At 36.8% G+C, this 15,395-nt stretch overlaps 1 protein-coding gene and 1 non-coding gene across 2 annotated transcripts; one reads left to right on the forward strand and one right to left on the reverse strand.

Annotated features, from left to right (window-relative positions):
* The first annotated feature begins 902 nt into the window (after window positions 1-902).
* TRNAL-AAG (transfer RNA leucine (anticodon AAG)) lies at window positions 903-983 on the forward strand. The gene has a single exon. It is a non-coding gene; the product is annotated as a tRNA-Leu (tRNA).
* A 942-nt stretch (window positions 984-1,925) lies between these two features.
* On the reverse strand, window positions 1,926-3,794 carry LOC136209846 (PAN domain-containing protein At5g03700). The gene has a single exon (XM_066001445.1). The coding sequence runs from the start codon at window positions 3,705-3,707 to the stop codon at window positions 2,238-2,240; it is 1,470 nt and encodes a 489-aa protein (XP_065857517.1). The 5' UTR covers window positions 3,708-3,794; the 3' UTR covers window positions 1,926-2,237.
* Between the last annotated feature and the right edge of the window lie 11,601 nt (window positions 3,795-15,395).

Below are 15,395 nucleotides of genomic sequence, written 5' to 3' on the forward strand. Positions count from 1 at the left end.
GTGGCATAAGAAGAGAGGATTACAAATTGTATTACTTAAGTAAGTTTACGGGGTTAATAGATTACTATAAGTAAGTGTAGATGAACAATATGTCACTTTAAATAAATTTAGGATCCTATATATCACTTTAAATAAAATCAGATGGTCAATATGTCACTTTAAAAAAAAAAAAGTTCAGAGCCCTAATATTATTTAGGGGACCCTAATATATCTAACCAAATTTTTTTTTTTTGACACATGACAATTTTAAGCAGTTGGGTTAAATAAATAGAAATCATATTTACTTATTTATTGGTTACGTTATTATCATGTTATACTCGGTCTTTTCTAACATGATTGCTACAAGACTATTCTAATGATATTTCTATCTTTTTTTTTGTCCGTAAGTGTATCCACCGCAGACAGCGGTGACTATTCACTTTCGCAGATGGTTTGCACCTTTATGGGTGGGACTACTGGTCACAGAAATTTTTTCCATTCCCAAAGACAAAGATCGATCCCTGGACCTTTGGTTAAGGGAGGAGGAATCTTTACTATTCTAATGATATTTCTATCCAAATTGGTCAGAATAACCTCATTGAAATAAAAACAAAAATTCAATAACTTTATTAAAACCTCAAACTTCAATTACCGTGGATACAATTTACCCAATTTAATAGCTAACAATCTCAAAAATAAAAAAAATAAAAAAGAGAAGTCTTTTTAAATTTCACTAATGATATTTGTTCAAATGAAGACTAATTAATTAAGACAAACAAAATTATAATTTAAAAACTCGAAATGTGATCCATGTTTATTGTGTCACAGTAGTAGACCCAATTGGGCTACCCCCTACCGCACTCAAAGATGCCACTGAGAGAAAATAATAATAATATAATTAAATAACGATTCATAAACATCGAGTTGAGATGGCCGAGTTGGTCTAAGGCGCCAGATTAAGGTTCTGGTCCGAAAGGGCGTGGGTTCAAATCCCACTCTCAACAATTTGTTTTTTTGTTTTAATTTTCAATTTTGTGTTCATGGGTCTGGGCTCCATAAGCTTACACACCCAAAATATCCAGTTCAAGTTAAGCCCATTCCGCAATAACTTTAATTGGGCTTGAGCCTGGTTCAGCTGGAATTTAAAAAATTGGGAAATTCACTTTCCAAAAATTATCAATTAGTCAAAATAATTAAATCATTTTTTTTAATATTCAAGCACAAAGTTTTATAAATTACGAGTATAATATATATTAATTAAAATTTAAAATTTATGATATTGGACTCTAACTTTTTTTATTAAGGTATAAAATTATGCTCCTCCATTACTATGGCGTTCTAGCCCAATTCACACAAAATAAGAAACTAAAATTTAGCATATAAAGTATATATAGGCCTCTTATCAATGCTAAATTATAGTCAAATTCTCTTTCCTCGTTTTCTATGTAAAACATGTCATAAAGATCATCTTCTCAATTGAATTTTATTTCTCAATTCTCTATGGTTTTCTGGGATTTGTTCTTAAAAATAGAATTGCTTCTTCACCTTTCTCTGAATCTTTACTCATCAATCAAATTGGCACCCGATTTTTTGGATTAGTTTTTTTTTATTTCACTATCGAAATGGATTAGTATTTCCCTACATGGGAGAATTTCTATGGTAGTCATTGATAGATCCGAAGATTCCCATTGTAATACATGACAATTGATCTACGTGTTTGATTCGTTTAATATAATTTCATCATGTTTTTACATTTTATATTGATAAGGACTTTATGGGTTAGACTATGCTTATTTTGGTTTTTATTTTGTTTTTTCCACCATTGGATGGTAATGAATTTTGATAAAATAAACTCATCGAATGATAGAAAAAACAAAGTAAAGCTTACTTTGTAAAAAAACAAAGTAAACAAAGGCACCAATAATTTTTATATATATAATAGCACAAGAACCTATTCAAACAAAAATTGTTCATATATTTTAAAATTAATCTGCCAAAAAATCCAATTAAAAAATAAAAATACAAAATCTTCAATCAATTTAAAAAAAAAAAAAAAAGTCACGTGTGGTACATGAAAATATCTAGAAGTACTCACTGTACAGTCATAATACATTATATCAACTTGTCTCCATGTTTCAAAAGTCAACATCACCCACAACCTAAAAGTTAGCCATATGATCCTCTGTTCTTCATTTTGTCGGTCAAAGTCAAACCCTACCCCACCTTACCCTCTTTTAATGACGTCATCCCTTACGTCATTATCTACTACCCATTTCAATGGATCTAAAACTATCCGACCCGAGATTCTTATACGGACCGGGTATTATCCCATCTTCCTCCACCCCTCTTTTCCTCTTCCAAACCCGATAACTCCCAAACCCGATCCCTCCAATTAAAATCAAACCCGACCCGATCATTATTCCTTCACCGACCCCAATTTTTCTCCGATTTTTCCTTTCCCTCATTTTAAAGTACCCTACTTTACTCTCATCAGCCACACCCAACAACGTTTGGATCGGGTAATCCAAGGAATAACAGTACCCGGATCCGTTACTGTAAACGGTGCCCCAACAGCTACAATTGCTTTCACATAAACTCTCGCACTGTCCTTGCGACGGCGCCGTTTTATAGGTCATTAACTCCTTAAACGGCAAGTCAACTCCCCCCTTTCTCAAAACCCAGAAGCCATTGTCGTTTTGGGTTTTAGCTTCTCCGTTGCTGCAGAGATCACCAGACTCTTGATCCACCGCGAAACACGTGCCGGAGCTATACTCAGTTCGGGTATCCAAACACGAACAACCCAACCCGGGTTTGCATAAACTGTAGGGTCCACATGGGTTAGGTAATTGGCATATATCGGATATTGCTTGATAATCCAGTACCCAATCCGACCCGTTCCATAAATACCCCTTGAGATTCCCGTCGGATTCTAGCCGGAGTATGAGGAAGTTGTTCAACGGAAGATTGTAACTTCGAAATGCTTGTATATCCACCGGAGCTTTCTCCGATTGAAACATACCCAAAAACCCATTCGGATCAACCCGGGCTAGAATTGGCCCATTTCCTTCAATTATAACCGCTCTAGCTTCAAGCGGGTCATGTTTCCAATAAATTTGGTTTTCTCCATTTCCTTCCCCGAATTTAGCATATAAAGCCATGAAATCAACTCCTAACCGGAGAGAATAAAGCCCGTTTGAAGATTCCAAAGACATCTCCGACGTAAGATTCTGATTCTCCACGAGGGTATTTCCGGGATAATCGAAACTTTGCCATACCACTGAAGGAAAAGGTTGCGATTGCAACTTTATTATTTGCAGATTGGAAGAATTGAGAAGAACAACTTTATCCCCTTCAGTTTCACTTGACCAAAATACCCCTGAGCGCGGATCGGAAAATACCAAACTGCCATTGAAGGTTAACTCGGTCCGGTCCGACCAACGAGCTAAATTGGTTTGGTTAACCTGCCAGAGTGGTTCAAGAGAAGGGAAGTGAACAACAGAGAGAGCGAGTTGGACCTTGTTAACTCGGAGGAAACCGAAAGAGAAATTGCCTGTTGAATCGTTTAAAAGAGATTGGAACTCGGAGATTGATGGATTGGGTGTGACTCGGAAGCCATTAAGAAGCTCAGCATGAGAATATTTCCATGCGGACGTGAAGAGGAGGAAGAATGTTATAGAGAAGAGGTGAGTTGGGGTTGAGTGACTCAGTGAGTTGAGGGGGTTTTCCATTGTGGAGAGTGTGGAGAGATGTTAGAAGGAGAAATGGAGAAGTTAATATAATATTTTGTTAAGATCAAGATTGGAAGATTTTTAGTATTTTTTAATTTGATTAGTTCGAGAAATATATATAGTTTTGCAAAGATTCAACTGCATATATGAACTATCACCTGTATCATTATTTTAATATTAATGTAATTGATCTAGAGAAAAAGTTTAACTATTCATTTTACAAGTTTGTTTTTAAATAAATATATAAATAGGATTAACAAGTGTAAAGGGGTGGGCCCCGGCCGCCGGAACCACCATAGTTACAAATAGTTTCGGTCATCCTAATATTAGTTTATATAGACTGTAGTAATATTTCAGTGTTTAAATTTAGATGAGATGGTTAAAAACACTCATACTTAAATTCAAATTATTAATTTTTTTAGTTTGGTAGGTCATCTGAAATCAATTATTTAATTTTTTTTGCATGTTCAGCGCTCCCTAAATTCAAATTTTTTTATATGTTAGGACTATTAAATGAAATCTAGCTTAATTTTAAAAAATTGTACATTAATACTTAAAATTGGTTCTTGACCATTCAAATTATAACACGTATACATACAAAAAAAAAATAATAAACAAGCTCGATTTAGCAAATTTTTTTTTTTCCGAACACACGTGTAAAATCGGTCCCCTTAATCGAGTAATCCTGTATTCGCTACTGCAAGTGTATGTATAGTTTACTCTCCTCTCATTAGTGAGATTTTCTAATTGGAATAATAATATTAATTAGGTTTTTTGCTTACCTTTTCATGATAATGAAAGTATACGTAGGTGAATATTAATCAAATTGAATATCACAATATGGAATTCTGGAATTGTTAGTTAAGGTTAGGCTAACTAGCTAACCACCTTTTGCATCGATTTGGGCCTGTTTGATTTAACTGTTTGCTAATAGGTATTGTGGTTGCTGTTAAACCTGTTCATGAGTTGGGCCGGACCTAACCGGGCTTATCATATAATTACTATGTCCAAGCCCATCCCAACCCATACTCTTTTTATATCGGGCTCGGACCGAGCTGGACCAAACTACGGAAACTAAATCCCATGCTCAGTCCAGCCCGTCCAACTAGTATATTTGTATATAAAAATTATTATTTTAATAATTTTATATTAAAAAATTAAAGTAAAGTAAAATTAAACTATGAAAATAGTAGGTACCAGTTGTATATGAAATAATGTGTTTAATTGTGATAATAAATCATAGTAAGATTTACAGTCAGCTCATGTAATTACTAATTCAATTTCAATTGTGGACATGTTTTAAATTAATCAACGATGAAATTATAAAGGAAAAATGTGAAAAAATGCTCGTAATGTTTACAACTAGGAATAATTTTACTTTTAATGTCTAAAATGGTGCAATTTTACCCATAACGCTGGCAACTAAGAACAATTTTACCCTAACATTGGCAAATTGGATCGATTTCAGATATTATTAAAAAACATAGATATTTTATTTCTTATTCTACACCAATTGCACATATAAGTAGTTTTAAAAAAGAGATTTCATATTTTTTTGTGATTTAATAATAAAGTTGAAAATTAATATTTATAAATTCCGTGAAATATTTGAATTTTTTTTTGTCCAACTCGTACAAAAGACAATATATTTTTATTTTTTTAATTTTTTTTACGTCTAATCATATGTTTGTGATCTGTTACTAACAATGATAAAATAGTGCACATGTGAAGTGTAGATGACAATATTCATAACCAAGAAAACAGTTTGATAAATTATTTCTCAAATTGACTCAACTTGTCAATGTTAGGAGTAAAATTGTTTTTGACTATCATCACATAGATCCGACTTATTGAAAGATTATAAAATCATTTGTAAAAAAAAAGATTATGAAGTAGATTCTGAGTAGTATGTTTCTTGCTATCGTTACTATTGCTCTAACACGATCTACGGACCTATGGTATTGAAAATGCAGATTCAATCTTCTCTAACGTATTTTTAAATTGTAACTTTTTAATTACTTTATATAACCATCCAAATATAACCTTAGTCTACACGATCTATGATATTTCATAAAAATGCAGATTCAATCTTCTCTAACGTATTTCTAAATTGTAACTTTTTAATTACTTTATACAACCATCCAAATATAACCTTAGTCTATATTGCCAATTGTGTCACAACCACAAATATTTATTATATGTCAAAGCAATCAATTTTGATCATGATGAACAACTATACAACTTTATTTTACGGGGAGAAAATCTGGTGTCTCCATTTCAGTGTCCCCTTTCATGTTCCTCTCATAAAAAATGGTCACTTTTAATCGTATGGATCCCTTTGACTAAAAAAATATATATTTATAGTTAAAAAGGACTACTTTTTATGAGAGAGATATGGAAGGGGACACCAAAATAGAGACATTAGATTTTCTCTCTATTTTACGTATCCACTAGATTTGAGACTATATTTCCGCCCACCAAAATTAAGACAATCAAGTTTTATCAATTCGCAAAGGAAATGAAGGTATGAACATAATAATGGCTAATGGTTTAAATTTTAGCATTAATAGTGGATAGTTGACTTATCAAGTGGAAGAGAGGTGTTGGGGGCAACTCATCATAACTACTCTTTTACCAATTACGGAAATTTGTTAGTTGGTTGACTTTTTATTTTAAAAATTAAAACCGAGTCAAATTTAACCTTAATGTTTTAAAGAAAGTGTAGATTTAATTCCAATGTATAAAACTGTAAAAATTTAATTCTAACGTTTTCAAATACGATCAATTTTAATCATACGTTAATAAAACTTTAAAAATATTAGGTTGACTGTCCCGTTCAATTGGACCTTCAATGACCAAATAGAATTTGGACCTTGACCGTTGGATATCGTGACTTTCTAATCCTACGGTGATAAAAATTGTTCAATTAAATATTATTAACAGATTTGTTTTATCTGACCACCTTTTATCCTTACAGCTAAATCAATTATTTTTTAATATATTCCAAAACAAATCAACAGCTTTACGAGAGAGAGAGAAAACTTCACCGCTATTTGGAGCTTAACATATTGGAATTCTCCCTTTCTTCGCCGGAGAACGAAACAGTATTAATTAAGATTGTTCTGTCCCCAATTTCCCCAATTTATCCAATACAAAAGAATAAGCATTTAAAAAACAAGAAGGATCTCAAGTTCCTTGGTAGAAAAAAACTTACAGTATCTCTCTAAACAACAACCAAAAAAATTATGAAACTTTCATCTTATTTTTTCCAGATGAGTTACACAAGAACCATTGAATTCACAAAAAACACAGAAGTTCTAGCAATTAACAATTTATTAACCAATAAATTGAATCTAGGAAAATTGGAGATGAAGTTCTGCTAACATCTAATTTCCAGATGCTAATTTATCTTTCATTTTACTTGATCCGGTTTAATCGTACTGAAGAAATAGCTCAATCGATAAATTGGGGAATCTGAGAGATGGAGAGATCGATAAATTGGGGAAATGGAGAGATCGAGAGATGGATAAATTGGGGAAATCGACGACAGAACAGCCTTAATTAATACTGTTTCGTTCTCCGGCGAAGAAAGGGAGAGTTCCAATCTGTTTATCTCAGGCGTGAAAGGAATAAGAAGCTCCAAATAGTGGTGAAGTTCTCTCTCTCGTAAAGCTGTTGCTTTGTTTTGGAATATATTAAAAAATAATTGATTTAGCTTTGTTTTGGAATATATTAAAAAATAATTGATTTAGCTGTAAGGATAAGAGGTGGTCAGATAAAACAAGTCTGTTAATAATATTTAATTGGTCAATTTCTATCACCGTAGGATTAGAAAGTCACAATATCCAACGTTCAAGGTCCAAATTCTATTTGATCATTGAAGGTCCAATTGAACGGGACTGTTAATTGTCATATTAGACTTTCCAAATAAGTTTGTCGACAAAATTAAGCAATTTCGTATATTTTTTTTATTGGTTATTTACAATTATATTAATAGTAAAATACATATTTTAGACTGTTTGACATTTTTTTTTGCTATTAACTTATGTGGCTGTTTTAGTTATTAGCATTTAATAGATTTTTTTAAAATATAATTGTTTTAGTAACACATTAAATATTTTAGACATAATTGATGTTTGAAATGTTTGAAGTAACATTTAAATAACAGTTGTTGTCAAAAAAAAAAAAAAAAATAACAGTCAAGCCAGTGTTTTCTAATTTTCGATAAAGTATGACTAAAATTGATCATGCTTGAAAATGTTATGGTTAAATTTGCAAAATTTAGTACATTTAGGCTAAAAATCTGTCTTCCCTTATAACATTAGAGTTAAATTTGGCCTTTATCCCTTTAAAACACAACTAAAAGCAACTACTCATGTCTATCTATTTATCTAGGGTCGGACTCATGTCATTTATTTAAACATCGCTATTCTAAATAACGAAAATCATCTATAATTGAAATATCGATTAAAATTATCAGTGAATTTTCTCTTAACATATAAATTAAATAATATGAAAGATATTCATCCTCAGTTCAGTTTTAAATATTTTTCTCAATGTATTTATAACCGAAAACCACTGCTTTGTGGTTATTATAGAAACATGATGAGTGAAAATAATAGTCACCACATCTATACACAAGCATATAACTTGGCCTTAGTCCTCCATTTTGGTCATGAGTCCCGTGGTGCCTTCTATGGTTACTTTGTTTTTGACAAAGTACCATTACTTGATATGTTTTTACCATTGGATAATAGAGTATAAAATTAATCCAATGGTGAAAACATACAAAGTAAGGCTTACTTTGTAAAAAACAAAGTAAGCATAGCCTTTACCTGAGTCCCGTATCTCCACCTCGAGCCAAATGTTATCCAATAGTGGGACCGTGTGTCCACTGATTCCTACCAGTGGGGCCGTGTTGAGAGTCAGCCTATCTTGATTGATTGGCAGGCTTTTAAAGACCTTTGTTGTAATTTTGATTGAGTTTTCGGTGTAAAAAAAACTCTCCGGACCGCGGTTATCATCTCGATGACTAACACATCATCATGCCACTAGTTTGGCTTATTTTTGAGATTGCCAAAGTAGAAGTCAGGTCGAGTCTCTCCCACCTTCTATAAACTATCAATCTCTCTCTTTCTCTTGGGGCCCGATCCTCCTGCTATAACGTTGATGACCCCTTTTAACACCCGCCCTTTAGGTTTCTTCTCCCTTTGGGAGACATCTTCATACTTCTTGAGGAATTGGTCTAACATGCCACTCTCAACCATTTTTTCAGCTCTGAAATCAGCTGCCTGCAGTTTTTTTTTGTATCATGACCTTCACTCTTGTAGAATTCACAGAAGGTCCATTGCTTCTCCCTGAGGTCTTCTTGAGCTTGGCTGGGTACTGGATACGCAGCTTGTTGTCCTCTACCTAGTACAATACCTCCTTTGTGGGAGCGTAAAAAAGGATAGAGGGCTTGCCTCTTACTCCCAATGCTTCTGTTGGTCATTGCCTTTGTGGTCTCTATCCTTCTCCAGCTTAAAAGGATTTTGATAATTAGTTGGACCGAGGCAATCCTTCAGTATAAGGTTAGGCTTATACTCGTCAAAACGAGTGTAACTACTTGCCCTCTTCATTAGGTCTTAGAAGTAACGAGGCCTATATGTGACAATACTTTATTGTAAGGCCCTGCTTCGATAATTGTCTGCCATGGAATCTATCGCGTCTCCGACATTAAACTCATTGAATATGGATGGCAATGTCTTGAAATCGCTTAATAAATTGGGCTAGAGTTCAACCTCTATTTGGACCATCTGATTTAGATCTTGCATCGTCTTTCCCTCGGGATGGAAGTCACAAAATGCTCGCTGAAGGATGAGACCATATGGTTGAAGCTCCGAATGGACAATGTGAGGAGATGCTCGTACCAGTAGGATGCTGAATCTTTAAGGGTGGTTGGGAAAAGACGATAGAGAACAACATCGATGACCGTTGTTGCTTCCACCGTTCGTTTGAAGTACTTAATATGGGTTATACGATCCCCCGCACCACCATATTCCTTGAAATAGGGAGACTTTATCCTATAGGCCTCGACTGATGCCTATTTTTTTTTTTTTTTTTTGCAGAAATGGGGTGCATGTATCAGTTATCTCTAGAGGTCTTGTCTACGGCCTCATCTTATGTAGCTCCCTTCGTATGATCTCATACATTTTGTGTTTAGTGATGGATCTGTCATCTTCCTCTTCCTCTGGCATCTGCCTTTCCCTCAAGTGCTCTCAAACTAGACGACGCCTTCGAGGCTCATTCTCATTCTCATCCCCATCATCTTTTTCTCTAGAATGATGCCTATGCTCATGGCTTTGCACTCTCTCTAGCTCTTCTCTTCACCTAGAAAACTCTTGAGACAAATCCTTGTAATGATCACCTTGGATCTTGAGTACAAGCCCATTGTGTGCACCATTACATGCTCTTCGGATGGTTGGACTGCTTGTTCTGGAATATGGCCTTTGAGGTGATGTGCTCCTTTCATACTATACAACCAATGGGAGTGGATGCTGGACTATGGCACAAACGTTTTCACGATTGGCGCGTCATATAGCCTCCTCTGCCACATTTAGCTTTTCCATCACCTCCGTCAGTTCCACCGCGTGCTCTACTCTAACGATATCCATTTCACGCTGAACGTGGTTGAGGTTCTAGCTAAACTTCATATTGATTTCATTAAGGAGTCGCTAGTGTTGAGGGTTCATAGGTTCCTCATGGCGTTAGCCGTAGGAGACCAGTCGAGAATCTGGTTAAGATTCCACCATGCCTTCCTCTTGTATGATTGGGCATGGAGGCCCACTGCTCGATGCTCCTAGAGCTGACTCTATATGTGGAAACATAGCAATCATGGAGGATAAATAAGTCCACACTTACCGCACCAATGATGTCGTATAATCTTGAACGATCTTCTGGAACCTTCTTCGTTAGCTTGAGATAAGAACAACAGCTGGTCAGAGAGGAGTCAGTGTCCGACGAACCTGCTATGATGCTTAAGTTAGTAAAGATTGAAAAGTGTTTACATAGCTCATATGGATAACATACCTTTTCTATTTATAGTGGATGTCAAAGGTAATAATCATCATTCTAAGAATGTGCCCTAATGAGTCATCAGACACGTGACAACCTTCGGTTGGCTTGGTTATGTTCAGATTGTGACACTGTCAGGTGTTGCACCCTGCCATATAACAAGCATGCTGCCAGGAGTCCATGTTTCATAGGGCATGAGGCCTTGGGACCTCTGAAGTTTCAGGTAGCACACTATGTCTTGTACCTCCCGTCCTTTGCGCAACCATTTATTTTTTTCCAACACTTACTCTTTCTCAACCGTACGACTACCGGGACAGATGGTGGAGATTCTTCCACGTGGCTAAAGGGTATCGTTCACATTTTTAAGGAATATTCATTTTCCAGATCGGACGGTTCCTGTGAGTCTTTCGGATTTGAAAGGTAATATTGATCGACATATAAAAGATGTCAAATGGGAAGTTGAAAATGCTTTTTGCCAAGTTTAATTAGCTAGTCAATTTCCCAATATGCTATACATGTAGATTTTCTCTTCCCTTATTTCAGGATCTAGTTTCCTTGGTTATTCCAATGCATGTTTTCTTATATCTATGGATCCTTTATTGTCTCTAATTGTTTTCATTTTTTTTTATTTCTCTTTTGACTTATATTCATATTAGATTAATGGGATAAACTACCTACTGCCCAATTATATATATTTTTATTTATCAAATCAACCACTTAATTAGTCCACTAATTTTTAATACAGTCCCTGATGAAAAAACAGCTGACCAGATTATAATAAAATGAAATTTTAATCACTCTTATAACTTATTGTTGTAAATTAATTATTGATTTACTCTTTCCCATGGTTAATTGATTAATTAAGTATAAGAGAATATATATTTTTCCATTGAAGTTTTCTTGAGTTTTTTTTTTAAAGAAAAGTTTTGTTGAGTTATAATTTTGTTTTTCTATTACAACTTCCTAAATATTTAATTCTTGTGTTGTTTTCATAAATTTCATTTCACGAAAATGTAATTTTTTTTTTGTAATATTTGATTATTTTCTAAATCATGCTATTTTAATAAATGCTTATGATATGTAAAGAACCATAGAAAAGGCCCACTTTCAAAACCCAACAACTTCTCAATCAGGCCCTGTTAAAGTCTGGGTTACAAAAATACTCTGAAGTAAATATTTTAATAGTTTTTCAGTGCTAAATTTGTTGGTCCTATCCTGTTGTTTTGGTAGAGGATTGATAATAGAGAAGTGAAATAAAATAAAATAAGCCTCATAACTTGCTAGATTCGATTTGATGATCTTCGCCGCGGTTACCTGCAAAACAGAACCGGAGACAGGATCTCCGGGAAAACTCTCCGACGATCAAGTCAGTTTTATGGGAAGGTTGGTAAATTGATACTGGTATTGTGGGGAAAAGATGTGAACGTACCTCCCCATTTGCTTCTATGTCCTTTTTATAAGTGTTCCTAGGTAACCGCCGGGGGCGGTTACTCTTTCCAGGCCACGTCCCTTACGTGGCTACAAACGTGGTCTCGTTTGTTTTGAGTGGGAGGTTTAATGCTCCGTTTAGGATTTCGGGGCGGTTACTCGTTTTACCCGCTTCCTTTATTCGGAGCCCGTTTGATCTTGAACCATGGGCCTAAGTATAGGTTGGGCCCGTGTATATGATTCGGCCCGGTTCGGTTTCACGGATCATCACATGCCTCCCCCTTAGTTTGGCAAGGGCCCTTTAGGGTCTTTTCATATGTTATAGGGGACTCTTCGTCTTCGTCTGGATATTCAAAATTCGAAAGTGATTCTTTCGTTCTCCATCATTTCTTCTCCGGTGTCAACTCTTTAGCGTTCGTTCTTCTCTGTATTCTCTTTCACATGTAAGTGTTCCTTTCCGCAACTTGTAACTCGTTCGACCCTTTTCTTATTTCTGCTCGTCTTTCTTCGTTAATATGTCGAACCCTGACCTCGATTTCGCACCGTTCGACGAAAATTACGTTCGCGAGGTGTCTCATGAGGTTGATGAGATGGTTGATGAAGTTTCAACCAGCTCTCCTTGGTCTGATTCCCATCCCGCCGATTTTCTCCATCTGGCGAATACAACTGATGAGGGTCTAGGTTTTGACCCTAAGAAGTTGATTCCACCACCTGTCCCATCTCCCCGTTTATTACCAAAAAAGGACAGGTTGGGAAGCCTAGTTTGCCGCGAGACGATTGATGACTTGCGGGAGCAGTATCCTTGGCTCCAAGGTCTGGAAACCATCATTCCCGGGGAGAATAGAGGGCCGGGCGACTACCCAAAGGGGTATTTCACCATTTTTGTCGCCCAGATTATCTGCGGTTTCACGTATCCGCTGGTGGATGAGATTGCTTCCATCCTTGGTGGTTATGGAATCGCACCCGGACAACTGCATCCCAACGGATGGGCCGACTTAACCTTGGATAAATTTTTGGCGGATTGTCTGGAGGTTCCCCTCTCGCTCAAGATTTTCTCTAAGCTTCATCATTTCAAGAGTTTGGGGGAGTACTTTACTTTCATCCGACAGAGCGGTTACTACGGCTTTGATGAGAAGTCGAACAAAATCCGCGAGTGGGATAAGTCCTATTTCTTCATTAAGTTCCATGAAGGGAATCCAAACTTTCTTCGCTGCTGGGGCCGACCCAATGTAAAGAGTTTGAACTTTGGTTACCCCAGCAAGGACGAATCCGATATTATAAAGTTCTTGAAGAGCACTCCTCCTTTTGTATGGACATATGATCAGGCATTCCATATGCTAAGAAGCCGAGTAGCGATTGCCTACCGCGAGGGAGATCGTGTTGTCTATATCCCTTATCGCGTTTTTGTACAAGGTACTATTAACTTATTTCCAAGTTGATGATTTCTTTTAACCCTTTGCAGGGGTGATCCTTTATCTCAACTCGCTGCAGATCGGGAAGCGAAAGCCCTGGCGAGAAGGAAGAAGCGGATGGCGGGAACAACTTCTGTTGCAGGGGCGAATTCTCCTGTGGGGGCGACTCCTTCTGTTGAGGCGGCTTCCCCCCCAATTGCTTCCGTTTCACAGGGCCCCGCTTCTGTTTCTGAGGAGCTTCCCTTAAATAGGAAGCGGAAGAGTAATGTGGATGTGGAGTCTTCTCGCCCTAGGAAGAAGAATACCTCCGTATCCTTGACTGTCGGTGGTACATCTACGTCCACTCCATCCAAAGCCAAGGGCGGTCCCCCATTTCATGAGGTATCATAATTTATTCGCTCTTCTTGCGTTATTTATTTTCTCTTGTCAGTTTTCGCTGTTCTCCTGACCCTTCTCCTTGTGTATCCATAGCCGATTCCTGATATCAGCGGATGGTGGACCAGAACCTTTGGTAAAGCCGTGAGCTTTTCCTGTAGGGACATTGTTTCTTCCATATGCAATGTCCTTGGGCGACTTCCCTCCGCTTCTCGTGTGCGCGAACAGGTGCCGCTTCCGACTGCTATGGAGGGGATTGAGAAGCGAGCTATAGAGGTATATTGCTTTCCACTTATGTTCTATCCTTCAAACGCATGTCTCTATTCGCTCTTTTTATTCGCGTATCGTCTTATATGCAGATTATCAATTTCGCGGAGGGTGCTCTCTGCAGGGATGCTGAACGAGCTAGAGAGTTGGAAAGCCTTGGTACTGAATTGGCAACTCAGAAGTCGCTTTTTGATGATGTCCAAGGCAAAGTAAAGGTCCTTGAAGGTGCTTGTCAGAAGGCTATGAGCGAGAAGGAGGAAGCTCTCAAATCCCTCCAGGCTAAGTCCGATGAGCTTCAGAAAGTCATTGATGATCTGAATTCGTCCAAGGAAGCCTTGGAGATGCAAAAGAGGAGGGCCGAGGAGATCACAGCTGAAGATGGTGCTCGCATCTATTGGTATGGATAGCGGATTCATGCGGCTTATGAGCATGGACATCCAGATCATGTACTTAATCGCCCCAAGGTTCCCATTCCTGAAAAGGATTTAGCTGAGAAATGGGACAAGTTGGAGGCCGAGGATGCTGATATGGATGAGGTACTTCTCCTGGATTGGCAGAGTTTTCATGATTCTCCAATTAGCTGTGAGATCCCAAATCAGAACGTAGAAGGAGGGGCACCACAAGATGTTTCTCACGTTGAACGAGATGTTTCTCGCTCTGATGCGGTTACTGATTTGATTGTTGGGGATTCACTTGAAGCAGATCATCCCACAGGAGAAGATGAAGGAGCCGCTGAAGGCGAAGGGGGCAATAGAGGCGAAGGAGAAGAAACTGTAATATAATTTTATTTATATCTGAACTGTTGTATGTAACAAACTGCCAGTATATATATCAACCGAGCGACCTTGCCGCCGCTTTTCATATATGTGCAATTGTTGTTTTATCCTTCGTCGCTTTAATGCCGGTTATTTTCGTATGTGACCCTTGCCTCTTGCCGACTTCATACTTGTAATTTTTCGTAGTTAGTTTTGTTTTCATTAGGGTGGCCAGACCCTTTTCGCAATTTTTTTAGTACTCGTTTATTCGCTTAATTTTATGCCTTATAATTTTTCTTTCAAAAATAATCATAAGGTTAATCATAAGGTTTTGCGAATGATGCGTAATCATGCATCCGCCTTTCTTTAATAGGCAACACATTTATGTGTGTTTAAGA

This window comes from Euphorbia lathyris, chromosome 10 (genome assembly GCF_963576675.1).
Source record: "Euphorbia lathyris chromosome 10, ddEupLath1.1, whole genome shotgun sequence".
In the NCBI taxonomy this organism is placed as follows: Eukaryota; Viridiplantae; Streptophyta; class Magnoliopsida; order Malpighiales; family Euphorbiaceae; genus Euphorbia; species Euphorbia lathyris.